Source organism: Balaenoptera musculus, chromosome 9 (genome assembly GCF_009873245.2).
Source record: "Balaenoptera musculus isolate JJ_BM4_2016_0621 chromosome 9, mBalMus1.pri.v3, whole genome shotgun sequence".
Lineage (NCBI taxonomy): Eukaryota > Metazoa > Chordata > Mammalia > Artiodactyla > Balaenopteridae > Balaenoptera > Balaenoptera musculus.
Window position 1 is genome coordinate 14,995,895 of NC_045793.1, and position 26,629 is coordinate 15,022,523.

General features: G+C 44.5%; 1 protein-coding gene across 5 annotated transcripts in view; it reads left to right on the forward strand.

Annotated features, from left to right (window-relative positions):
- HIPK2 (homeodomain interacting protein kinase 2) overlaps positions 1–26,629 on the forward strand; it is a 187,450-nt gene that overhangs the window by 144,349 nt on the left and 16,472 nt on the right. For 2 of the 5 annotated variants that reach the window (XM_036863333.1, XM_036863330.1), the window contains exons 7-12: positions 2,870–3,032; positions 6,591–6,798; positions 7,892–8,013; positions 15,760–15,902; positions 18,696–18,875; positions 21,761–22,036. In XM_036863333.1, the coding sequence (XP_036719228.1) occupies positions 2,870–3,032; positions 6,591–6,798; positions 7,892–8,013; positions 15,760–15,902; positions 18,696–18,875; positions 21,761–22,036 (1,092 nt within the window). The remainder of the gene's footprint in view (positions 1–2,869; positions 3,033–6,590; positions 6,799–7,891; positions 8,014–15,759; positions 15,903–18,695; positions 18,876–21,760; positions 22,037–26,629) is intronic. The other 3 variants (XM_036863331.1, XM_036863334.1, XM_036863335.1) reach the window with 3 other exon arrangements.

A 26,629-nucleotide genomic window follows, 5' to 3' on the forward strand; every position in this document is an offset into this window, starting at 1 on the left:
TCTCCAAATTCAGTCACATTCTTAAGTACGGGGGGATTAGAACTTTAACTTAATGTGAATTTGGGGAGCACAGTTCAGCCTATAACAGAGAGTAATGAGAGATGGCACTTCAGCCTCTCGACCCTGAGGCGCTTGGGATGTGAAAGAATAAACAGTCACCTCCCTGGGTGTCTGCTGGGAGAAGCAGAGTGCTTGAGAGAGCAGCAGATTTTAGATGGGGTCAGGAGGGAGAGAGAATACCCGGGAAGAGGCCGCGGATCAGAGACACCTGCAGGTCATCATGGGCCCTGCCATGGCCACAATCAGATTGGGCTGATTAAGGCTGGATTTGACCTTAACCAGCATATGAGAAAGGATGGCGTGGCACCCACTGTGGACGGTGCTTCCTCAATATTAGGTCTGTTCCTTATTAGCTGTTGTTGAGCAAGTCAAATTGTATTGCAACGACCAGACATTGCCTCTAATTTAGAAGCACGTTTGAAACAACTAAACTGTATAAAGAAGGAACTTGGACTCATCCCTTGCATACTCTCATTACGGGATTTGTCCTTTTTCTGGGTGTGGTAGGGCTGAGTCAAGGGGTGTCAGTCTATACCACAGAAGAAAGGCAAACTTGGTGATTTACTGGATAGGACCCCGTAAGATCAGTCTTTGCGTATTCGGGGTGAAGCAGGATGACTGAGAAACAGCTATAGATAGGAGATGGAGGGGTGCTGGCTAGAGGGCTCCCGTTACCATCTGCACCAAGTCAGTGAGACAGTCCCCTGCATAAAGTTGGGGGCTTGGTTGAATGACCTCAGGGTGCTTGTCTGTCTCTGGGTTCTGTAAGGAAACAGATATAGGGTGCTTCACTGTGTGGGATGAAGACCAAGCGTGGAATCCATGGGCATCAGCTTCCAATTCAGAACTTGGTGTGAGACCAAGAGAAGCACCGACAGCTTAGATTTCAGAAAATAAGCCTCAGAAGGAAAGAAGGGTCTTTGCGCATACCCAGGCTTACCCGAGAGTAGGCCTGATCCCCAGGTAACCCTAGAACTTGTTGGGCAGACCATGGAGAACTCTGGGGCTAGAAGAAACCTCCAGGCCACCCCACCCCCCTGCTAGAGACCCCACCTCTGGGGCTCGACCAGGGTTACCCCAACATCCAGATTAACAGCTGAAAGAGACTCCACTCATTTCTCCATGCCAGGATTCTAGTGCACAAATTCCTTGAAAACCATTCTCAGAATTAACCCAACGTGAAAGTGCTTTCCTCTAACTGAAACTAAAAGCTCAGACCATTTCAGTTAGACAATTCTGAGTCTAAAAGCTTTGTGTTGAATTGTCAGAAAACCGTTGATGCATTAAATACAGTCCAAAAAGAACACAAAATCTATTGTTTTGTTCCTTCAGCCTCCATGTGAAAGCACTTAGCAGTGGGCTTGGTACTTAGTAGATGCTCAAAACATGTTGGCATTACCAGCATTAGTAATAGTGTTTTTAGCTCTTGGTTACCGGAGAATACGTTTTCCTTCCTCTCCAGGGTTGTCAGTCAGTAAATGTTTATTCAGTGTGCATTGTGTAGCCAGTGTAAGTAGTCATTAACTCAGAAAGAATGTGTAAGTCAGTTCAGAGCATCTTTCATGGAGAAGATGTTTTGGGACAGCCCACAAGCACCTGCTTGGCCCAGAATATAACTTACCTATAGCATGTGGAAACAGTATGCATTTGTAATCTTAAAATAGTAGAATTTTATATTATTATTAAACTATCTATAACTAAAATAAGTATTTTAAATTGAAATTTAATTAGGGTCTTATTATCTTGAATATTACCATTTGAGGAAAATTAAGTTGAATTAGAAGAAGACACAAGTGAATGAAAAACAATGTATAAATTCTAAAGGACACTATATGGTGGATTTTCAAAAACTTGGTCAAGGCCACTCGTGGCTTTCCTTGTCCTTGATGCTGGTGTCAGCGACACTTTCATACTTGACTTTCATAATTAGAGTTTTGTTTTGATTCACAAATGCAATGGAGGAAGAAAAAGAGGAAGAGAAATTTTACTTCATGTAACTGGGCAAGAATTAGAAAACCGAAAGGCAGAATGAAGGAAGGTAAAGAGAATGTACCTGCGTATGTGAAGACTGCCAATAATTAGCTCTTGATCTTGGCAAATTACCCATCCTCTGTCTGCTTCAGCCTTACTCATAAAATAGGGCCAACAGTCGTATCTCTTCCCCTCGTGGTTGCTGTAGGACTGAATGAGACAGTGCTTGCAGACAACTACCACACTGTCAGTAAAGTTAGCCACTAGCAGTAATCATTAAAATCATTGTTCTCATTCCATACACAATCCAGGGAGGAACAAGAGTGGCAAGAGGTCCTGATACTGGGTTGGCTAGTTCCTTGGCTGACCCCTAGAGGGCGCTGGTGCCCTAGACTAGCTGGAAAGGGTGAGCGCAAGGAAGGTGGAGGCAGGTCATCAACTGCTGTTCAGCGCTCCCAATGAGAGAACTTATACGTTTATGGGCCAGAAACCACCTTGAAAGCTGAGAATGAGCAGTGAAGGTGGAGGCAGATCAGCAGCATGAGGAAATGCAGTGAGAGCCAAGAGGTCTGTTGTGCTGATGGAGAAACTTTACCCACCAGGATGGGGAGAAGAGGTAGTGAGACAATGGGGGGATTCATCTAAATACCGCCAACTCTTGCAAATGCAGACACTGCATGAGAAATCCAGGAAATTGAGACCTAACGTGAAGTGCCCCGGTTGTTTTGTTTATTAGATTAACTGTTCTCTCTTTTTCTCTCTCTATTTTCTCCCCTGTATTCCACCTTACCCTCTTGTCTTTCCCTAATGCCTCTGTCTCTGCCTTTTGCATGAACAGCGTCAAATCATGTTTCCAGAACATGGAGATTTGCAAGCGTCGGGTGAACATGTATGACACGGTCAACCAGAGCAAAACCCCTTTCATCACACACGTGGCCCCCAGCACATCCACCAACCTAACCATGACCTTCAACAACCAGCTGAACACCGTCCACAACCAAGTGAGTGGGGAGCAGAGGGGAAGGCAGGCGGGGCTGATAGTGTGGGCGTCAGGAATTATACTTTTCCACCAAACCGCGTCAGGAGACAAAACTCCAATATCACGTACAACAGACAAAATCCCTCCGCTGTCACATTTAACTCTGTAAGAAAGTGTTTGTTCCCAAGGTTGTTTCCTTTGAGAATCCCAGGCACTCTTTGTATTGACTACTGGCTCATCGAAAGGTCCCAGAAATGACTCACTAAGGGAGTTACTTCTGAGATGGTACCTCTTACTGCTCTCCTGTTTTGACGTGGGAATAAGGTAAAGGAGATGCTGTGATCCTTTTATGACTGACATCTGCCTGATAAAGAATTCTAGAACTGGAAGGGATGCTGGCGGTCATCCCGCTCAGGCCCCTGCTCCTGGTGTCCGCACTGCTGGGTCCACATGATCTCCTTTCAAGACAGATAAAACCTGTCCTTTTCCAGTTCTTAGGGAAAATCAATTCATCAGTCTTGTCACCAGAATTCCAGCAGTTAGAACTAAAAAGGGACCGGGAAACTGAGGTTTTCTTCCCACAGCTTTCCAACCTTTTGCAGAAAATTAGCAGAATCCAGCACCTAATACACTGCTTGAAATACGGGTGACACCCAGGAAATATTTACTGAATGAATAATCCCCAAGTCCTCACTCAGGCTGCCTCTGGTATCTAAGACACTTTTACTTTTATTCCCACCAACCAGCCTTACCAGTTCCACCAAATAAATGTCCCTAGATTTTTTTCAGTCTTAATATCAATCTTTAATGACAACAGCACACCTCTGTGTGTGTGTGTGTGTGTGTGTGTGTGTGTGTGTGGACACACACACCCCACCCCATAGGAAAGGAGTGTATATGTTCTAATCCTGAAGTGTGAATACTCTGCCTGGCCATCTACTCTTTTCTGACAGGTCCCCTACTCCCACGGAAGCGTCATTGACCCTGTTTTCCAGGCCATTCCTGGCATAGTGTGTTGCTAAGGCCCAGCTTTACTTCCCAGCCTGTCCTCTCCTTCTGCCTAAACTCTAGGAGAGGCTGCCTGGAATCTGCTGCCCCCTGGGGGCCCTTGGTGTTCTTACAATTCTCCGTAGTGGAAAGAGCTAATGTTCTCTACAGCCTGGAGTCCAAAATAATAAACACTCCCACCCAGCGCCTAGCTCAGTCCTCAGGCTAAGGCAGCCATGGCCAGTCAGGTGAACTCCTTGGCAAAATATCACCGTGGTTTTGTTCTTCATCACCAGAGCCCCATTGTAGTGAGTGGACCATCTGGCTGGTGCCGTAAGCAGGGAGAGTAGAACATAACGTTGAAATGGGAAGGTTGGCCTAACTGTGAGGAAGGAGGGCCAGACTAAGATGCATATACCGTATTCATTAGGCAGCAAGTGGAGATTTTTGAGCAGGGTGGTGACATGCACAAAGTAGTCTTTTGGAAAGAATGTTCTAGCCTCTGTGTCCAAGAAGAATTGGAAGAGAAGAAGTGGAGGCCAGAACATCACTAGTCAGGGCCTTACAGGTCCCAGGCACCAGGACAGGCCTCAGCTAAGGAAGTAGTGATTAAAAAGAGGGTTCTGGGGACATTTCGAAGGAAGGAACAGCAGGACCAGCGACTGGCCAGAAGGGGGAGTAGTTGAGTCCCAGCGTGGGAACCTGGAGGAGATTGGTGCTAGCGCCCTGAAGAGGGAAGCCCAGAGGCAGGAAGATGTGAGGAGGGTCTGGTCTCTGGTGTGTAGAGTGCAAGCAGGCGGTGGGGAGTGTGTATGTGGGGAAGCCTCCTGGAGAGGTGAAGCCATGGAGAGAACAAAGAGGAAACACAAGTCGTGCCGTCAGTAGCAACACAGATGCCGGCCCAATACAGATGACTATATATAAAACAGATAAACAACAAGGACCTACTGTATAGCACAGGGAACTATATTCAATACCTTTTAGTAACCTATAATGGAAAAGAATATACACACACACACACATATATATAACTGAATCACTTTGCTGTGCACCAGAAACTAACACAGCATTGTAAATGAACTATACTTCAATAAAAAAAAAAAAAATTAGATTGGCCAAAAAATTAGATGGAAAAAGTTCATAAGATCTTACAGAAAACCCAAACGAACTTTTTGGCCAACCCAATAAAAGATGCTGGCCCACACGTGTCACACGTGCATTCCCAGTCACACTACCTGGAGGCCGATTGTGTGGTGCTGCAAAAACAGACACTTACTGTTACAATAATATCTTAAAATCTGAACATGGGCGCCAAATAATTTAGTGATTACTTTCAAATTCTTTTACTTTGCACTGAAATTCAGCATCAAATATAAGTATAAAAATCATGTAAAATGAGACTTTATCCTTTTTTATCAAATTTGACACACATGCATACCCTTCTTGAAATCCTAATTTTGTATGTGTCCACGATATCCTTGTGGCTCTTTCCCTCCTTACTTTTTTAGTCCTTGTAACCTCTAGTGGCAAAACCTCTTATAAACAAGGTTGAATTTGAAGCCATAGGTAACTCCACCTATCTTGCTAAAGGATCAACATGAAGAAGACTAAGATGGGGTGAAACTGGAGAATTCCCAATTTAGAATTTCTTTTTCTTCCGTGCGTGGCTTTGCTTCACATGGAATTTCAATCTCAAATGCTGTCTCTTTCTGGAAGAGAAAGGAAAGAGGACATAACTTCAGTATCTGTCTAACCCATCTCCCTTTAAGTTCTCTTGACCCACTGGCATCTTTTCTCCCTGCCTTCCAGCTTTAGTAGCTGAATGCCAGCATGAGAATGCACCGAATTCCAACAAGTAACCCCAGTCTCAGCATGTCCCTCTCTGTCTCTGTTTCTGCAGCGTATTTCTTTACAGTAACGGTGCTCTGCAAACATCTCAGGGCATCTGTAAACAGTGCTGCCCTTAGACCTGAGAAAAAGGGCCCCCTGCCTGGGCCCTCCCCAGGTATGTGTGCTTCCATGCCAAGCTCTGGGTACCTGGCACCCCAGGCCTGGTTTCATCCTCCCCAGTTGGACTGTACCACCAAGTCCAAATACGTGGGCCCAAAGGCCCTCAAGTTGTGGGACAGAGCTGGGACAGGGAGAGAAGGAAGGCAGGCATTCAGCTGCACATTCCAGTGGCCAAGCCAAGGAATCCAAGAGGGATTCAAACTCAGGTGGTTATGAAAGTGTATGTGTCCAAGTGGAAGGGCAGAACATAAGTCGTTTAGCCGATTTTTAACTTTGCAGTATTTAGACATGATATGCAGGCGTCCATTTGCATTTGCATCCCCATAAGTGTTAGGAAGAGGCCTGAATGTAAGCACCGAAGGTGGTTCTGTGTCTCATGGGGCTGCAGGTGCCTGCTCTTCCCTGAGACTTTCCAACTGTATTTCCACTCCCCTCTGTTTTTGCTTTTTCGCTCTTGGTTTTCGTTTGTTTGTTTGCTCTTCTTTGAGTTCATTTATTTGATTTAGATTCGTGTCTCCCAACATGCCACCTCCCTCATTTTTTATTTGTGTTTATTTTTGTTTAATCCCCACCATTCCTTTAGGCTCCCACCTCCACCAGTGCCACTATATCCTTAGCCAATCCTGAAGTCTCCATACTAAACTACCAATCTGCACTCTACCAGCCCTCAGCGGCATCCATGGCTGCGGTGGCCCAGCGGAGCATGCCCCTCCAGACGGGAGCGGCCCAGATCTGCGCCCGGCCCGACCCCTTCCAGCAAGCGCTCATCGTGTGTCCACCCGGCTTCCAAGGTAAGGCTGAGCGGACACAGCCTCTCACTTGCTTCCAAGAGGACCACCTCTGGGGCGCCGGCCCCCAAACTCTTCTGTCCTGCTAAAGCCCTCTTCATTTCTTTTGGTGAGAGACCTGGCATCACTGAACTTGAGGGCCCCCGTACTGCTGCGGCCAGCCTAGAAACAGTGGGGCTTACATTTCGGCACCAGGTCAGCGCCTTGTTATTCCCATCACCTGCCAGTGGTTTCGTCCCAGGCCCAGCTGCTGTCTGTGAATCAGCCCATTGTGTGTGTTCCCATTGTTATGCTGATGTCAGCTCTTGCATTTCCTCACATGGAATATCCTCTGTGTGGCTTATCTATAAAAAATTGCCGATCTCCGACAGCCAACTAGTCCCAGTTCTTGTGAAGAATATAAATCTGTCTGAAAGGCATTTCCTGGACACCACCCCCCGACCACGTCCCCACCAGGTGATCCTTGGGCCATGCACCCCGGCACTCTTCTCCTGAAAATTCTAAGCTGGAGTTGACTGCTTGGTTACAATTTACACAGAAAGCTCAAGAATTTGTTTCTGAAACCCTCCTGCTGTAAGTCTACATGGTTCAGTCTGAATCAGTGCAATTCCAGCCGCCTCGCTCCTCCCCCAAGGCCTGGCTTTGACATACGCAGATATATCTTCACGTCAAAAGCAGTTGTTTTCCTGCTGTAATTTGCCAGCATAACTATTCCACTCTTGGCTTTAAAGATTCCTTAATTTGACCTAGTCTTTGAAAACATTCAAGGCTGTTTTCGTGTTTTTTTTTAAATTTTAAGTTAGAGGGAATTCCCTGGCAGTCCAGTGGTTAGGACTCCACGCTTTCACTGCCAAGGGCCCGGGTTCAGTCCCTGGTCGGGGAAGTAAGATATTCCGCAAGCCATGAGGCAAGGCCAAAAGAAAAAAAAAAATTTTTTTTTTTTAAGTTAGAAACTAAAGGGGAGACTTCCAAAGGACCAGGCGGTATCTAGTGCAAAGGGAAGCTGAGAGCTGACACAGCGGGCTAGGAAGGTTCTCCTCAACCAGCTGTTTCCAGTCACTTAGCCCGTTTCCCCCTTGCCCGTTGTCTGGACTAGGATTGCAGGCCTCTCCGTCTAAGCATGCTGGCTACTCTGTGAGAATGGAAAACGCAGTTCCCATCGTCACTCAAGCCCCAGGAGCTCAGCCTCTTCAGATCCAACCAGGTCTGCTTGCCCAGGTAATTCTTTCTTTATTAATACTGGTATTACCATGATCCATGTTGTTAATGTTGTTCACAAAAGAGCTATATCTTCGCTAATTCCCTCCCTGGCAGTGAGTTAGATGCTTCAAATCATTAGAATATATCAGTAATATTCTGAATGATCCCCAGGTGAATTACCTTCCTAAGTATCTAGCTTACAATTACAAGAAGAAATTTAGACACAGGGAGAGTCTGGGGAAATTATTATCATTGTATCTTTGTAATGCAAATTAATATGGGAGACCTAGGCTTTAATCCTAACTCTCTGTGACCCAAGGCAAGTCAGTTAGCATTTCTTCCTTGTAAAATTGAAATTATTTTTTTTAAGCCAAAAAGAGCCTTGGAGATTATCTCTTTGTTTTATAGTTGAAAACCAGGATCACAGAAGCTTTGGGATGGAGCCTTCCTTATCTGTTCACACAGGTACTCTGATAGATTCTTAGAATGAAATCACAGAGGTGAAACTGGTTGAAAATTTGTAAAGTGTTGTGGAAATTTTAGGTAACCATAGTGGTGTAATGATAATAGTAATCAATCCTTAATGTCACTTGAACCTTAATAACAAATACATCCTCATTATGCCAGGCACTTTACAGTTGTTATTGATTTAATCCCCACAACATAGTAAGGTATTTGTCTCCTTTTGACAAATAGGGGAAATGAAGCACAAGAACTGGCTCAAAGTCACACGGCAGTTAGGTGTCAGAACCAGAAGAGAAACCCAAGACACCAGCATCTGTATTTTAACCACCATGCTGTATTGTGTCTGTTGTTGGGCGTCAAGGACAGCTTGACCAAAATGTTGTTAGTTTAGAAGCACTTTTGTTTTTAAATAAAGTTGGTTCCCAAAGACACTTACTTATGGTGTCTTTTGTTGAATAGAAGTTTGGGGTTTTAATTTTAATATAGTCAAATTGCATAGGTCTATTTTGGACTCACTCTATTCTATTCCATTGTCCTCTCCAATATCCTATTGTCTTAACTATTATGAATTTAATATATGTCTTGTATCTGGTCAGAAAAGCCCTGCTCCTATATTGTTCTTCAAAATTTTGCTGTCTATTCTTATCCCTTCGCTTTTCCATGTGAATTTTATCATCACCTTTACATAAGAATTTTGGTTCCAAAACAAGCCAAAACAAAACCCAAAACCCTGGTTTGTATTTATTGGACTTGCATTGGATTTATATTGGATTTATATACTTTTAGGAAAATTGACATCCTTATAATATTAAGTCACCCCTGAACATGGTATAACTGTATATAAATTACCTTTTATTCCTTTCACTAAAGTTTTCTTTTGTTAGAATAATTCCTAAATATTTTACAGTTTTGTTATTAATAACTTTATTAACTGTATGTTCTAATTATTTGTCTTTGGTTCATAGGAATGTAACTGATTTTTCTTTATTGAGTTTGTTATCTAGCAATCCTTCCAAACTCTGATTAGTTCTGATTGTTTCTGTGAATTCCCTTGGATTTTCTATGTAGACTATCTTTTCATTTACAAATGATACAGTTTTGTTTCTTCCTTTACAATCTTTATAACTTTTATTTATTGTTCTTATATCACTGTGCTGAGAGCCCCTCCAAAACAACGTTTAATAACAGTGTTAATATTGAGCATCCTTAACTTGAACCTAACTTTAAAGGAAATTCTTCTAGCTGCTTGCCATTAGGGATTTTGTTTACTCTGAAGAGTTGAGAGGGACACTTCATCAAGTTTGCTAATTTTTTTAATGAATTAATATTAAATTGCATCAAATGTTCTTTCTTCATCTATTGAAATACTCCTGTGTTTTTGTTCCTTAATCTGTTAATGTACCAAGTTACTTAATAGATTTTGTAATGTTAAACTATCCCTGTATGTCCAAGGTGAACTTTATTTAATCATGTTGTGCTTGATGTGTTTGTATGCTTTTCAATTCTGGATAGTTTGAGAACACTATAGCTAGTATTTTTGCATCTATGTTCATAAGTGAGAAGTGGCATGAATTTCTCTTTCTTGTCGAATCTTTATCTGCTTTGGGCATTGAGATTACACCAATCTCATAAGATATGCTGGATATTATTACCTCTTCTTCTGTTTTCTGGAACAGCTTGTTTGAGATTGATATTAGCTGTTCTTCATCTCTTTGTTCTTATGTCCAAATTGAGACTGCAAATGACCACTAACACCAGCTTCTGATGGCACAGAAAACTGTGTCTTGCTGAAAGTTTGTAAACAGAGAACCTTCAGTGTATAAAGCACACCTTCTACTCCTTCCTCTGTCTCTGGTCCTCATAGCTCCCTTTTGTTTGCACAGCTTGGTAGTAGGGAGTTCAGAAAAGGCCCTGGTAGATCAGGAGAACCGCAGCTCCCTCCAGGGGCAAAGCAGCTTGCTCATACTTTATCTGACTGGCAGAAATCCAGGCCATTTTCCCAGTGCTGCTCATCTGTGAGCCAAAGCCTGCAGAATTCACATGTACTTTAAAGGGTACTTATAGATCCTTCTTTGTGTTTGCACACTTAACTCTAGTAAGCCAGGAACCATCTCTGAAAGAAAGAATACTTGGCATCTCTTACTAGCTAAAATAGACATTCTTCATTGTTCAGTTTGGTGGAAACCAACAGGCTCAGCATTTCTGAATTTGTTTCAGTCCTTTAATCATAGCAGGGAAGGGCTCTACCTATTGCGTACTTGAAAAGGAGTCCCGAACGTGCTGTAAATCTCCAAGTGAATTTAACCTAAAGCACTAAGTGGGAAAGTGAACAACAAAAAAAAATACATGTACAAGGATTTTAATTGCTACAGTGTTAACAGGGTACTGCTGGGAGCAATTTGAATGTTCATCAGTAGGAGATTTGTTAAATAAATTGATACATGCATAAAACGGAACACCATGTAGCCATTAAAAAGGACATGGTAGACCAAAGTGTCTTGACATGCAGAGACGCCTAAGAGAGATTAAGTTTAAAAAAAAAAAAAAAAAGTCCTGTCCTATCCAGCATCACTGTGTGTCTTTTTGTTTATTGGTTGCTTTTGATTTTTCTGTCACTCAATTCATGCCAATATGTTAGCCTATTAAGGTCGAGCTTTCCTAGGTTTTTGGGTTTTTTTTTTTTTTTGGCTGTGTTGGATCTTCGTTGCTGTGCACAGGCTTTCTCTAGTTGCAGTGAGCGGGGGCTACTCTTCATTGCAGCACGTGTGCTTCTCATTGTGGTGGTTTCTCTTGTTGCGGAGCACAGGCTCTAGGCGTGCGGGCTCAATAGCTGTAGCTCGTGGGCTCTAGAGCGCAGGCTCAGTAGTTGTGGCGCACGGGCTTAGTTGCTCCGCAGCATGTGGAATCTTCCCGGACCGGGGATCGAACCCGTGTCCCCTGCCTTGGCAGGCGATTCTTAACCACTGCGCCACCAGGGAAGTCCTCTCCTAGGTATTTTTTAATGGTCCCTTCAAAGGACGAAAATAAGCTAACTTCTGAAACTAGTAGGGCAGCTATAAAGAAGAAAAAAAAAGCAATAATTAAACATGGAAGATGACGCTTTCATTCTTCTTGGGATAAATTTCTAGGTATCAGGCAGAGGCACTCCAAAGATTATTACTTTAAATATATCCCAAAATTCTGTGTATTTCTTTTTATCTAAATAGTTATACCTTTTCAAAGAGTTTATCTATGAAAGTTTAAAGAGCCTTTTAAATCCATCCCTCATGTTAGCTTTGTTTGCTCTGCCCTTTTCTGCCCCACCTCCCAGCAGCATCACATGTCCCTCAAAGGGAAGCACTCTCTCTGGGGCACCCCAAAGATGTGTTCGTGGAAGAAGAGGGTGTAATCACACCCTCTCATTTCAGTGACACGAGGGTGATATGGATTGCCTTACCAGTAACGTTTTTTTGGTACCGCCTAAAAGGAGCTGTCACCTCTGTCCTTCCAAGCCCCAGCCCAGAGCTGGCATCTTGACCACCATCAGAAACTGTGAATGAGTAGGTAAAGGTAGAGAGATGGGAAGTACAGTTCTTGATTGATACAGTATTGAATTTATCTCACTTTTCAAATGCCAGGATCCCAAACCCCCTTTGACCCTTCAGAGCCCCCAGGATATGGAGATTTCTGTTTGCCAGATCCTTGTAGACTCTGCCCTGCCATGAAGAAGTTTTGTGCATTCTTCAAGCCAATCAGCTTGTATCACCTGAACCCCTTTAAATGTTTCCCTAAGGATAAACCACTGGCTTGGACTCTTTAAACTGTTCAAAATACAAAAACTTCAATGCTTCTCAAAACCCTCTCTGGTTATTTCCAACCATTCTGTCTTGCTGTCTGTGTCAATCTTGCTTGGTGCCTGATATTGTTAATGAATAAGGAAGACTTTTTCATACCACTTTTATGCAGTTGCCACCAACACCTGATCCTGAGTAGGGCCAGCATTTTTATGTATCATCTCCATAAAAAGAGGTAGTAGTTTGGCTGAGAGCATGGGCTGTAGAATTCGACTGCCCGTGTCCAGGTGCCAGCCCCACCACTTACTGGCTGTATGACTTTGGGGAAGTTATTTTTGAATTTAAATTTAATTAATTATTATCATCGATATTGTATGATCTTATTTTCAGCTGAGCCTCATAATATACTATGATTCCATTTCTTTTCCTGTACAACTTGTTTTTCCTGGAATTAATGGTTGTCTCATCTTTTCATTGGGTTAGTTTCCTCTGTGTCTATTATTATGCAGCCCCAAACTCTTCCAGAGCTCTAAAAGGCTTGTGTGTTTAATGTGTTGATGTGTTTGAGCATATTGAGAAGTTCAGTGGTTGTTATTTTTCTCTCTTTCTGAAAGCTTTTAAGACTCTCCTTGTCTACAGTGGTCTGAGATTTCGTGACTGCATGTTTCCTTGTGAGTCTTTTAGAATACAGTGTCCTGGACAACCTATTTGCCCTTTTTACCTGGAGAATTTTCTTTTATTTTTGCCTTTGTTAACTTCTTCCCTTCCATTTTCTGTGTTCCCTCTTTGCGGAATTCTTATTAATTAGGTGCTGGTGTTTCTGAAGTGATCTAATGATTTTCTCATCCCCCCCCCCACCCTGCCCACCTTTTTGTCTCTATATATTCTATGCTACTTCCTAATATTTTCTCAACTCCATGGAATTGTTAATTTCTCTTGTCATAGTTCTCATTTCCAAGAGTTCTTTCTTGTTCTCTGAATATAGATATATCTTCTTATACATGATCTTGTTTCATGGAGATATATAGATTTTTTTTTCTTTTTTTTTACCTCTATGAGGACATTAATTACATATTTTTTTGAAATTTTCTTCTGATTCCTACACTGTTGTTTCCTCTGAGCTTCATTTTTTTGTTTTAGTCGCTTTCATGTTAGAAGCTTCCTTTAAAATCTGGCGATCCCTGGCTGTTCATTCATATCTAAGACTGAAGCACTAAAATAACTGGAAAGCTTCAGGGGCAGGGCGGTGGACTTCTCCATAGCTGAATGTGGGCTTCTTTATAGGCCAGTAAGGAGTGAGCTCAGCATTTTCATTGGCAGATCCCCTCTCCTCAAACGTATCTACATTTTTCTCTCTTGGAATAGTCAGTTTCCCTAGAGAGAATCCTCCAGGCTCCTTCTTTGAGACTGGGGGTGCCGGGTAATAATTCTACATACCAGGGATCTGGGGGTGAAGGCATCTCATGGTTTAATATACAGACTTGTCCTTAGATTCCTTCAGTCTGTGAATTCAGTAATCGCCCTTCTCTTTAACAGCTTCTAAAATTTTGTTAACTGTTATTGTCACTTCCTGTTCTCTTTGTCCTATGGACCTATATATATTTTTTTCATTCCTTCACTGTCATTTTAGTTGAGCTTAAAGAGGGAGAGCAGTAAATGTATGTTTAATTTACCATATTTCCAGGCAAGCTATTTAACTTCTCTGTGTTTCAGTTTACTCATTTGAGAAAAGGGAGGGGAAAATAGTCCCTACCTCACAAGACTGGCCTTAAGATAAAGTCAGAAAATCTATTTATGGTCTTAGTTCTATGCTTGGCACACAGTATGCATCCAGAAATATCAGCGCTAATCTTATAAATTATAAAGTAGTAATAAATTATAGAAATATCTGATGAAGTGTTGTCTGAAGTGAGTTGAACGTATCAATCAGTGACAGAGGTACAAAAATATCTCTCTTTGAAGTAAAATGTTAATATTCGTTTTAGGGAAATAGGGAAAAAATAATGTCCTTAGCTTGATATCAAGATTTATTATTTTAAAATGACATTAGTCAAAACACATGCTTTTTATGAGATCTGAAATAAGTTCCAGGCAAAATCAGTAGAAATCTTACTGCCAGTGAAACTGTTATTCATTGAAGCTTTTGAGCTCATAACTGTTTCAATCAATTAAATTATTTTTCTGCTCACTGCGTTTGAATTCAGTAAACCTGAAATACAGTTAAGTATAGTTAATTGCCTTGGTAGAACTGCTTCCTTCATTTCATCAGCAAACATTTATTAAGCATTTACTGTATTATCTGTGGTCCCTGAGCTTTCTGCCTCTATCAAAAAAGATCAATAAGCAAACAGGCAATATCTACAAGGTATAAGAGATTTCACTGGGTCTCATCTGCAACAGAGATGACAGGATAGACCAGGTGAACGATCCACTCAGGTCTAAACTGTGGCTATATCATTTTATACACATCACTGTTTATTAAGCCTTGACTCAAATTTGTAATCCATCTCCAGAAGTGCTTGTTTGTACATGTGAGCCAAAACACACATATTAAACACATGCACAGTTTGTGGATCACTACATTATATTAATTCCCCAGTGTCGGTCATCTCCATCCTGATGGAAAGAGAGATATAACTAAGATCCCAAATCTTTAAGTCCTTGACCTGCCCAAGAGGAATTTTACCTTAGTGGTGTTCCTTCAAGTGTCCAACTTTGGACAGCTGTGTTCAGTGTGAATCATTTAATAACCAAAGGCAAGCAGAATAGTGATTGAAGATACAGAGAGCTCAAAACACAATACACGCACATGCACGTACACGTGTAAGCCTGTTCAAGGAGGAATCAAGAAAGTTCGTTTTAGACTTCTTAGAAAAAGCTTAATATTTCCGAAGAATCAAGCTGTGACTTCCTCACTGTCTCATTTTTGCTTTGAGGAAGTCAAGGTAATTCTCAGTTAAGCTTAAGGTCCCAGCTAAGAATTGTACTTCACACTGGTCTGCCCTCAGTTGCAGGCAAGTATCAGATACTTGGTGATCTCAGAATTATGTTAACTTATTCAGAAGATAACACAAGTTGGACCTCTAGACTCTAGCTGATAAACAAAAGGCAAAATATTAAATAAAGGATACTAGACAGAAAACTTCTTGAGGGCAAGAAGTTACCCTTGTATGGCCCAGTTCAACTACCTCAATCTCTTGCACATAATTGTGTGACAGAATAAATCAATGAATGAACTCTTGGAAATTTTAAGCATTGTTCATTAGAGCAAATTTATAAATAAATCATTCTTCAATGTGAATGAACTGCTTCCATACAGTTCTTTGCCCATATACTTATTATCTTCTATTGACGTCCCATGTGCTAATTTTATCTCCCCTGGTTTTTGAGGCCAAAGAGCAGGTCTCCACTTTCACGCCTATCACAGGGTCCAGCACAACCCTGGGCACAGAATAAGCGCTTGACTCATGCAGATTGATTTTATGACTAACGGACATGGTGATAGCAAACGTCCTCTGTCCTACAGCAGGCCTGGCCAAGTGGGACCCAGCAGATCCTGCTTCCCCCGGCGTGGCAGCAGCTGACTGGGGTGGCCACGCATACGTCGGTGCAGCACGCGACTGTGATTCCCGAGACCATGGCCGGCACCCAGCAGTTGGCCGACTGGAGGTAAGCAAGGCAGCAGGCATGTCTGGGATGGGAGGCATGTCTACCACTGACCCAGAGAGCTGCCGGGCTGGCCTGTACCAGAATCCCCTGCTTTTTAAATTAAAAAAGATTATTAGGTGGAATAAGACTACAGTGTAACGAGAGGTTATTTTTAAATAAATGTGTACCAGGACACTAGAAAATCAGCTTCATTACATTATGGTCAGTTGTCGTTTTCAACCCAAAATTCAGTTCCATTATTTGATCACCAGTGTAATTCACCAGACTTGGCTTGGGATGATTTTTTGGTTGTTTCTCAGAATTAAATTCCACTCCCAGAAAACAAAGATTTGTCACCAGTGAAAGGATGCGGAAGAGAGTCCCCGGGGCTCCTATGCAATTCCAGAAAGTGTTCTCGAGGTGTTTTGAGACGCGGGCACACTGGAGTCATAGCAGACCTCCCGGGGGAAGGCTTGACAGAAAGGGCTTTATTTGGGATGATAAACTCTGGTGTGTTTGCTGAGTGTGTCTCCTCAGTTGACAGTCATATCTTCGAGATCCAAGTGCACTTTCTGCAGACCCCAGAGGCATCCAGCTGACGGCCACCAGCATGCCACACCCCCTGCATCTGTTTCCAGAACCCCCCACCCCATCCCACTCGCCAACTTCATCACTGACACATTGCTCCGTTGTTTTTATGGCCGCTTTCCACTTTTCCTTGTACCTGCCACCCACCCCATCCCAACACCACCACCATGCCCCCCTGCACCAGTGCAGAGCCAAATGGCAGCCCCCAAGTTGTCCCCAACTTCCCGTGGCCCTCTGTACTGTCTCTCAGCCCAAACATCAGGGCAGGTCACACCCCTCACCCTCTTGACAGTCTCCATACCAACCTTGGAGCCTCCTGACAGCTCCTTTTCTGACCTGAAAGGCTACTGTGAATGAAGAGCTCTGGATAAAAGGTAGAGAGGTAGAGAGACAGGCCCCCAGTCCAGCCTCAACTGCAGCTTCCTCTGTTCTGCCGGTTAATTTTCTAATTACTAATTTACTAATTCTAATTTAATTTAGTAAGAAGAAGAGAGGAACATGGGCTGTTTATCACAGCCCCATTCACTTCCCACTGACAGCACTCCCCCTACATCTACCCCCACTCATTGGAAGCACTTTCAAACCAGGTAAAACTGGGTTCATGTCTGGCCCTGCATGACCTGGGAAAAGTTACTTAACCTGTATGAGCCTTGGTTCTTCTTCAGTAAAGTGGGGATAATCATGTCTATTCACAGGATTGTTGGGAGGTTTAAATTTAAGATAAAGAAACAAAGCACTTGACTGAATTTAACGTACCATACCAGCGCCTGGTACATGACAGGCAGTAAATAGATCTGTTATCTGCCCTTCCCCCGTTCACACTGGTCATGCTCAGCAAGACCACCTTCCCTCTTCAGCTCATTAGGGACAACCACCAAGGGGAAAGCTGTCTGACCAGTTGTTTTTTTTTCCTCACCCCTTCTTCTCCTAAAAGACCACACATACACTGTACTCCTTCTTTGCTTTGTCTTTCAGCATTTCTAGCTCATTGAATTTCAGCAATACTCACATACTCACTCATGCATATTTTCTTATCCCTCATCCCTCCTCATCTCTTACCTGGTTATCACAGAAGACACCTAAAGCCAACACAGTTTCTTTTCAGTCTCTTCTCCATTTCATGTGTGGTCCAAAGAACATCCGTAATCATAGCTAATAAACAAAAGAGAAGTACCAGTGCTAGACCTGTATCAAAGGAAAAAGAGTGCCATGTCTGTAGATGAAATAGCAACAAAGTAAAGACGCTACAACATCAGTTTCTAAAGTTCATGTAAATGTCCAAAAGACTATCAAAATCTCTACAAAAGTGTCTCCCTGCTTCTTTTTTTCCTATTCATCTTTCTCCCTAAGTTTCAAAGATAAATTTCATAATATTTTAAAAATTCAGATGAATTCTATAGCTTTTCATTTTATTATGTATTAAATGGGTTTTTATGGGCAATTCTCTTAATTCATCACTACTCTTAATATTTCTGTGGGAAAATAAGCCTTTGAGCGCTATACAACCCAGATCCCGTATAACCCGTTTTCAGGATAATGGCTGGCAGTATTTCTTATCAACGTGTGTCTGACGTTAGTAATTTTCACTTAGTACCAAACGCTATACATGTCTAGTCAACCTTCAGTTAATCTAATTGTTCATTCAGGAAGCGTGTAACTCATTAATCAGCTGCTACACGCCTGAGCATTGTGCTGGCCGCTGAGAAAATTCTAAAGTGTTAACACTTCCTAACGCCAGAAACATATGGCTCCCAGGCTTCGAAGTTTGTTTTTCACATAAACTATAATATCCTCCCTCATAAAATGGTACTACTAAGATATCCTGCCTCCCTCACAGAGTGGAATCACCCACTGAAGGCACTTTGTAAATTCTAAAATAAAATACACAGCCCAGTCACCTGTTCGGGGACTTGAAAAGCTGGAGGGAATATTTATTTTCTCTCCCCAGAACTTAAGCTGAGTCTGCCTACTTGGCATTCTCCGAGCTTGAAATGCCCTCTTTCTCACTCACCAAGTTGTGTCCCTGCCACTTAAATGTTACTGCACCAGGGAAACTTACCTGTTGAAGTAACCGGGGGTGGCTCCTCCCTTCAACAACTCTCCGGGTAGTGAGAGACCCACCTTTTGGTTTTAGTTTGGCTTTTAATTGAGGAGGGAACTTTATCTTATAAACGAGCTCTGTTTCTATAAAACCAGTAAAGAGCCTGTTTTCCATCTTTCTTTTAGGAACACGCATGCTCACGGCAGCCATTACAATCCCATCATGCAGCAGCCGGCGCTATTGACTGGTCATGTGACCCTTCCAGCAGCTCAACCCTTAAATGTGGGTGTGGCCCACGTGATGCGGCAGCAACCTACCAGCACCACCTCCTCCCGGAAGAGTAAGCAGCACCAATCGTCTGCGAGGTAGGTGGTGTAAGAGTCTATCCCTGGAGGAAGGAAAGCTCAAGGAGCTTGGAAGTTAAAGATCTGGATCCCTGGAATGGGACAGGAAGTGGCTGGTAGAATTTGCTGGACCGTGTGGGGAGTACTAGGGTTTGAAGGAGGCACTCATTCTGAGGTCTGAGTGCTGACCCTGCCAGCACCCAAAGGCTGGGGGCCTGGGACCACAGTGTTCAGTGTCCGGGCCTTGAGCGGTTCTCCACTTCCCTAGCAAACACTCAGGCTGACCTCTGAAGTTGCATTTTCAAAACCATAATAACTTTATTTAAAAGTAGTAGAGGGAATTCCCTGGCAGTCTGGTGGTTAGGACTTGGTGCTTTCACTGCCGTGGCCGCCCTGTCAATCCCTGGTCCGGGAACTAAGATCCGGCTTGCAGTGCAGCCAAAAAAAAAAAAAGGTAGTACAGAAATGTGCTTTCTTTGAAATCTAATGTCAGAAATTTAACTCATTTAGCTACTTGCTTAAATATAAGCAGTAACTTGGGCTAATCCTAGACACTAACCAGCAGAACAATAATCTTTCCCATTTCCTTTAAATCCACTTTCATCTCCATGAACTCTTAAAAATCAAGATTGACAAAGGCCATGTGCTGTTTAGTTCCATTTATAAGGTATTTTGGAAAAGGTTAAGCTACAGGGACAGAGATCGGATCAGGGCTGCCAGGGGCTAGGGTTGGAGAGGAGAGGATTGACAAGGAACGAGCAGAAGGGAATTTTTCAAGGTGATGACGAAGTTCTATATCTGGATCGTGATGGGGGTTACCTGACTGTACATTTGTCAGAACTCATCAAACATTTCAAAAGGGTGTCTTCCACTGTATGTAAATACCTCAAGAGACCTGACTTTTAAAAAATAAGAGATTTCCAAACAAACGAACAAACAAAAAAATCAAGATCAAGATTGTGTGGATGCAGAATTTTTCCTACGTCTCTCTCCAGTGGCACTGGCGGGGAGGTACCTAATTGCTTATTTGGAATAGGCTAATCAAGAGAAGTCTAGTATAGGAAATGTCTAGTGAATTTTGGGTTTCGACTTCCTTGTATAGGAAGGTGCCAGAAATTAGGCCTGCCTTTTTGCATTCTTTTTCATTTGGAAACTAATCCAAGAGCTAACTTCCTTAAGTTGTCATCCTTCTTGAACAAGATTCTTATTTGGATGTTTCTGACAGCTTAGGGAAATTCATGTCAGATCGGTGGCAGGCTTCCAGAATGCTTTTGCGTGGCAGCCCTGTGACAGCACACCTGTGTCTCTGTTAGATTGGGTGGCAACAGAAGCCACTGTTTCGATCCTCACGTGCTGTCATGCTCACCCTGGTAGGTGGTCGCCAGAACCCTGGTCTGGCCGGGAGGTGGGGTTTAGCCTCCTTGTAGCTCACCTTGGCCAGGTAGGGGCAGGAAGAACCCTTGGCCTCTGACCTGCTGGCAAGTCCCTCTTTCTTGCCTCCTCACCACCCAGCTGCCTTTAGGAAGGCTCATTGCCAATGCATTTCAAGATCAGTATCACTAGAGTGAAAATTATGTGTTTTCCTATTTTTAAGACCAGTGCCTTAGGCATAACAGTTGGGAAGACCAGAAGGCTTTCCCCTGTCAGGTGGTGCCATCAGGCACACTTTTCTTTAACAACACCAAATGGACCATATTTTAACTGCTCGAGTAGTGAAAACATAATCTCAAAATTGTAACATATTAGTAATAACAAATACATAGTTCTATGGTAAATACAGAGAATGGAACAATCTTATCAGTAACACTTCTTATTACGAGCCCCCCAAAAGGAACAAGCAACATATCTGATATCAACTAAATAGAAAATTAAATAGATCTGCCTTTATGGAATGATTTTCATCTGTATTGCCATACCTTTAGCTAGAAGATGCTAGAATCTCTAAGGACATATCACAGTCTTTTAAGTTTCATTATAGGCTGGCTTTGGTCTCACTGTACAGATATGACCAAGGTCAGCAAGGGTTGATGGGGAGGGGAAAAGGTAAGGTATTTTTTTCTCTAAAGTTACCAGAAACTACATTGGCTGATTTGATAAGTAATTTTGAGTTGATCAAAATCAAGATTAAAAGGTCCCTTTTTAAGCATACCTTTTCCTCTTGCATTTTTCCTGATTTTTCATTGCAATTGAAACAGACTGATAAGCGTCCTGTGATGCCCATGTGTCAAAATCCAAAAAAAATCATTTTTTGAAAAATTATACCCACACAGATACTTTTATGATCATGTCCATAAAAGGAGGAAGAAGGGAAAGCTAAACTTTAACATCAGATCCTTTAGATCCAGGAACTCTTAGGAAGTGAGTGTTTTAGTTTAATCAGTGGTAAACCAGCCATTAGCAAGGAAACTAAAGCTTTCTGTGCAGATACCTTTTCTTCCACCTCTAAAACAAGAGCTAAGTACATTGGAGAGGGTGACCAGATTGAGCTTAGGAAGTTGGGCCTCGACCCTGAAGACAGGGGGCTGCACTGGGGCAGACACCCCTGGAATCCTGGGCGTTACGTCTGCCCCCACAAGACCAGCCCAGTCCTGGGTCACAGCCCTGTGCCCTCTCCTGAGAGCCCTGACTACTCCCTTTGTCCCGCTGGGGGTGGGTGCACAGAGCCAGGCCAGAGCCCAGAGAAGACCAGGCTGCTGCGCCTCCCCGCCCCGTCTGTGTCGCAGCTAACTGAAAGAGAGAGCTCCACAGGCAGCCGCTTCTGCAGTCACATTAAGTCTGAGTGCCCTGGCCCTCTACCTGTTTTACGGAGACTTGGGCAGAGCTGGTGTTTCTAGACAGTTGAGCTCCTCGGAAGGAGCTGCCGGGTCTGAGCCTCTCCGTGAGCGTGCGTGGCTTTGTCGTTCCAGAAACGTCTCCACCTGTGAGGTGTCCTCCTCTCAGGCCGTCAGCTCCCCGCAGCGGTCCAAGCGCGTCAAGGAGAACACGCCTCCGCGCTGCGCCCTGGTGCACAGCAGCCCGGCCTGCAGCTCCTCCGTCACGTGCGGCTGGGGCGACGGGGCCTCCAGCACCACCAGGGAGCGGCAGACGATCGTCATTCCTGACACCCCCAGCCCCACGGTCAGCGTCATCACCATCAGCAGCGACACGGATGAGGAGGAGGAGCAGAAGCATGCCCCCGCCAGGTGAGGCTGTGCCACCTTCAGACTCCAGGACGGAGCGGAGTTGCGTTTCCGTCTCGCACAGAGACAGTTACGGTGGATCTGGACCACCTTCCATCGTCCAGCGTGATGACCCCTCTCTCCCGGCCCCTGAATTTTGGCTTTGCCGTGTCCTGGAGCCCTAAGGTGATTTCAAGGGAATGTCAAAGAGATTTTCCATAATTGTTGAAAGCCGAAATAATTTTGAGTCACTTTGGTCTTAGAAAATAGTTACAGGCCCTTTACATTTGGGGGACGTGAGGCCATAAAAATCAGGCACACGGTGCCAGTGTATTTCAACCCTCCTACGCTTAAAAATCTCTGCCTCGGGCTATTGAATTTATTCCTAGTTGGTGAGGCTATTTCTCTCACACTGCCTTGGCTCTCTCAGAATTTGAGGTAATTGTCCAATTAATCAGAAAGTTTCCTGTGTCTGATTAACGCGGTCTATCAAACTGCCAGTTGGCTCTTCACCCAGAGAGCATTACTGTTTATTCCAAAGTAGTAAGAACTCATTTTAGTCTCTGTATGCTTCCTGGGGAGAGGGAGGAAATATTTATTATATTTGCGAGACTTTTCACCCTAGTGCCAGAGCCTCTTTTTACACTTTCCAGCCAGACTGCAGCGGAGTGCGGTGTGAGCTTGGGCTGTCTGATGGTCCCCCGGAACTTGCTCCTCTGAACAGTCGGTCCCCTGGCCTTCAGCACCCCCAGGCCTCGGGACCTTGTAGATCCAAAGTCTCACAGTCCCAACCTGCTGGCTCCTCCCTTTGGGACCCAGGACCTGGGAAGGGAGGCCTGCCCCACGCTGCCAGTCAGCGCACATCCCATGACCTGATGTGAAGCTTAACATTCACAGTTAGGCCCAAATTACTAATTCCTGATTGGATACAAAGTCCCTGATTATAATCACAAATCCTTGTGATTAGATAATAAATTCCTACACTTAAAATCATTACAAGATATGCAGATAGACTGATTTAAACATTCTCACTACAGCTATTTCTTCCTGCACGGGGCATCCCCTTCCCATCTTTATAATGAACTCAGCGTCTTATCTTCTCATGATAGGGCTAGTGTATCTCTCATTCCAGTGTCCTCTTTAATGGCCCAGCCTAGTCTTCAGTGTGTCTCAGAGAAGCATATCATGGAGTATTTCTGGTCCTAGCATTGGGCCAGGCGCTAGAGGGACCACGGGGCTGGGGGGATGGGGCTCAGTGCTTCATTCCCAGGCTGCCTATTCCAGAACTGGGCTCAGTTTCCTTTTGGAGAACAGTCCCAAGTTGAGTCAATACCCCATCCTGCCCAGTGCCTCGTGCCTCGCAGGCCCTTCCCAAAGAGAAAGGCTCCTCACGGCTCCGGCCCGGCCCCTGGCCTGGAGTAGCTTGTGCACACATTTGTAGCATCAGGCACGAGAAGGACCAGCAACTTCACACAGCCCTTTGCCACAACTGGAAAAAGGCGATTTTAAAATCTGACAATTGACTAGATTGGAATATCATTTTGACATTTGAATTGACACAGAATCTCGACCTGTGTGCTCAGGAGAGAACTGAATAGTGGGTCTGAGGAGAAGGAGGATGAGAGAGCCATCTCTCCACCTGTCAAGGCCGCTGCCGGGGCCGTGAGCGCAAAGCGAGCCAAAGCACAGGCTACTTCCGCAGCAGCTCGGGGGCCCAGAAAGAAGAGAACTGCAGTACTTGACAGCATGTGAGGACCCTGGTGACTTCACAGATGAGTCAAGACTTAGGGGAGGGCAGGGAGGGAGCTGACTGGCAGGTGCGTGTGTAAGCGACAACCACACACAGCGACAGGGGCTGCTGAGTACCAGAGCTTCACACAGTGGGAAATGCAGGGGACGGCCCGCCTGCACAGGGGAACGAAACGCACCGGAGAGGGTCCGCCAAATGGGGGAAGCTGCAGGCTGAGGCCAGCGCGTAATCGAGACGGGTGTCAGCTGTGCACAGGTGTGACGGGAGGCGCGCAGAATGAGATGATGGTGTTTTCTGGAGGGATCAAATGACTGTTGCCTTAAAGGAATGTTTTAGGACCCAGGAAGACAGGAAGGTGTATTTGAGTCTGAGGAGGATCAAACAGAAACCAGTAGCTATTTTATTCCTAGCGAAACCACCGTGTAATGTGGCCACGTTAATGTGACTGCATTTTGTAATGAGAAAAAAAACGGGGAAATACGATTGCTCGTTCTTAGATATCAGAATTTTTATTTATTTATTTATTTGTTTATTTATTTTTGGCTGTGTTGGGTCTTCGTTTCTGTGCGAGGGCTTCCTCTAGTTGTGGCAAGCGGGGGCCACTCTTCATCGCGGTGCGCGGGCCTCTCACTGTCGCGGCCTCTCTTGTTGCGGAGCGCAGGCTCAGCAGTTGTGGCTCACGGGCCTAGTTGCTCCGCGGCACGTGGTATCTTCCCAGACCAGTGCTCGAACCTGTGTCCCCTGCATTAGCAGGCAGATTCTCAACCACTGCGCCACCAGGGAAGCCCTAGATATCAGAATTACGGCAAAATTTAACACAGTAAATATTTATTGGCCCTACTGGTAAGATATTACGCTCGGAACCACAGGTGCTACATAAATAAGGTAGACAGCCTCTGTCCTCAGGAGGTTTGCAGGGTAATAAGCCAGGTAAGACGTGTGCAAATCATCATAACACAAAACAGAATATCAGCCCCCTAAAAACTAGTAGAGGACTGTGGGGATTCAAAGGGGAAATAGTTTGAGGAAGTAGCAGGGGAGAGGAGGCTTTTCAAGGTCAAAGATCCTGATGGGTGTGGACAGTGGGTAGAGGAGGTGAGACTGCAAATTCCAGCGAGATAGGTGGTGGGCAGAACCTCAAAGGTGGGCAGAGGGGATCAAGAGCACGTAGGGCCACTGATCAGAGAGAAAGCAGGAGACAAGGAAAAAAGGGATTTCAGATTGGAAAGGGAGATCTGAGGGTCTCCCCTTAGGTGGGCGTGGCCAGCTTTGCGAGGAGGCGCTGAGGAGCTGGTGGGAAAGCGTCAGTCCCGGGAAAACAAGGACGTGCCCCCAGGTACAGCCCACGGGGGAGCCTCCCAGCGGCCCTCCAGCTGGAAGCTTCTCTACCTGTCAGTGCTCCAGCGTGAACCGTGGAGACTTCCCTCCTAGACCCTGACCGTTCTCGTTCCCAAACCTGATTTCTCCCAGCCGTGAGCATGGTGATTCTGATCTTCCGTGTTCCTGACCTCATTTCCTATTTGCGGCTCACCCCCAGTGCTAGCCCTGTAACCCTGCCTGAAATGCCGATCACCCCCCCTCACGTGACTCAGCCTCAACACAGCAGCCAGAGAGCGGGGTGGGGGGCGATGATGCTCACAGGGACGGTGAGCGCGGACCACATGGCGGCGTCTTTTAGAGCCGACGTGAGACAGATAATGGTAAATCCACCTTTTTTAGGACTAAGCTTGTCACTAACTCTCCAGGACCAGCTGATAACTGCCTGGAATTTTCAGAAGAATGCCAAAGCAAAGTTATCATTCCCGACCCCCAACTGTTCGTTGCCAGATTAGATGGATGGTCAGCAATTCCTCCTTGTAAGGAGGACTCCAGAGCGTGAGGGGCAGGCTGGGGGCGAGTGAAGTAGAGAGGAGGGGAGTCATAACAGACATTCCCCAGGTGTTCTCACCTGCACTTTCTGTGCATCGTTCGATGGAATATACAAGGCCAGTAGTTGTAGTCCCCTTTGATAGATGAGGAAACTGAGGCCCGAGAAAGGTAAGTGACTCACCCAGATTGACAAAGGTTCTAAGTAGCAGAATTAGGATTCAGGTTCTGTGACATTGAGGAAATGGCAGTCTTAATTACTGGCAAAAATAATTGATTTCTCTTCAGTCATTAATTCAACACATTATAAATTGTGTCCTGTGCTTCGTCTGACCACCACCATGCCCACATGCATGGTCACACCCACTGTGTGCAGGGCACCAGGCCAGGGCAGTGGGAGAGTCCAGGGTACGTTCACTGAGCCCTGACTGGGGCCAGGCGTCGATTGGTCAGAGTGCTGGGGCTCTAGCAGCAGGCAGGGCAGAAGTCAGCTCTTCTCATTCTTTAAGAAGATTTGAAAAAGTGAGGAGGCCGAGAAAGACCCAGCAGCCTCCTCTTTCTCGATGTTGGACGAGGGGGCTCTGTGGTCATGGCTAGAGAATTTGCCTAAAGATAACAAACAGATATTTTTCTGGGTCCCCCAGGATTAGGAAGTAGATCCACTCTTATTTTAAATATATATAAATGATTTTGATTAGAGGAGCATTTGACTGTCCACACGTGCTGAATAAGCTATCTTTTCTCCCTTGAACTTTCCTTGGAGAAAGCTTATAGGTGCACGTCTTATTCAGACCCATCTGCCAGCCTTGCCTTGTGCTGCAACTGTCTTTTAGAGGCCATGAGGCTACATCATACAGTCTTCCAAAGTGTGTGCCCAGAGTGGCTCATTTCAGCTGATCAATTAGAAATCATTTTGCCCAGTCTCCATTATTCATTCATTTATCTGTTCATTCAGTTATCTGACTATTTCTGGTAGACGGGGTTCATTTACTTCGGTCATC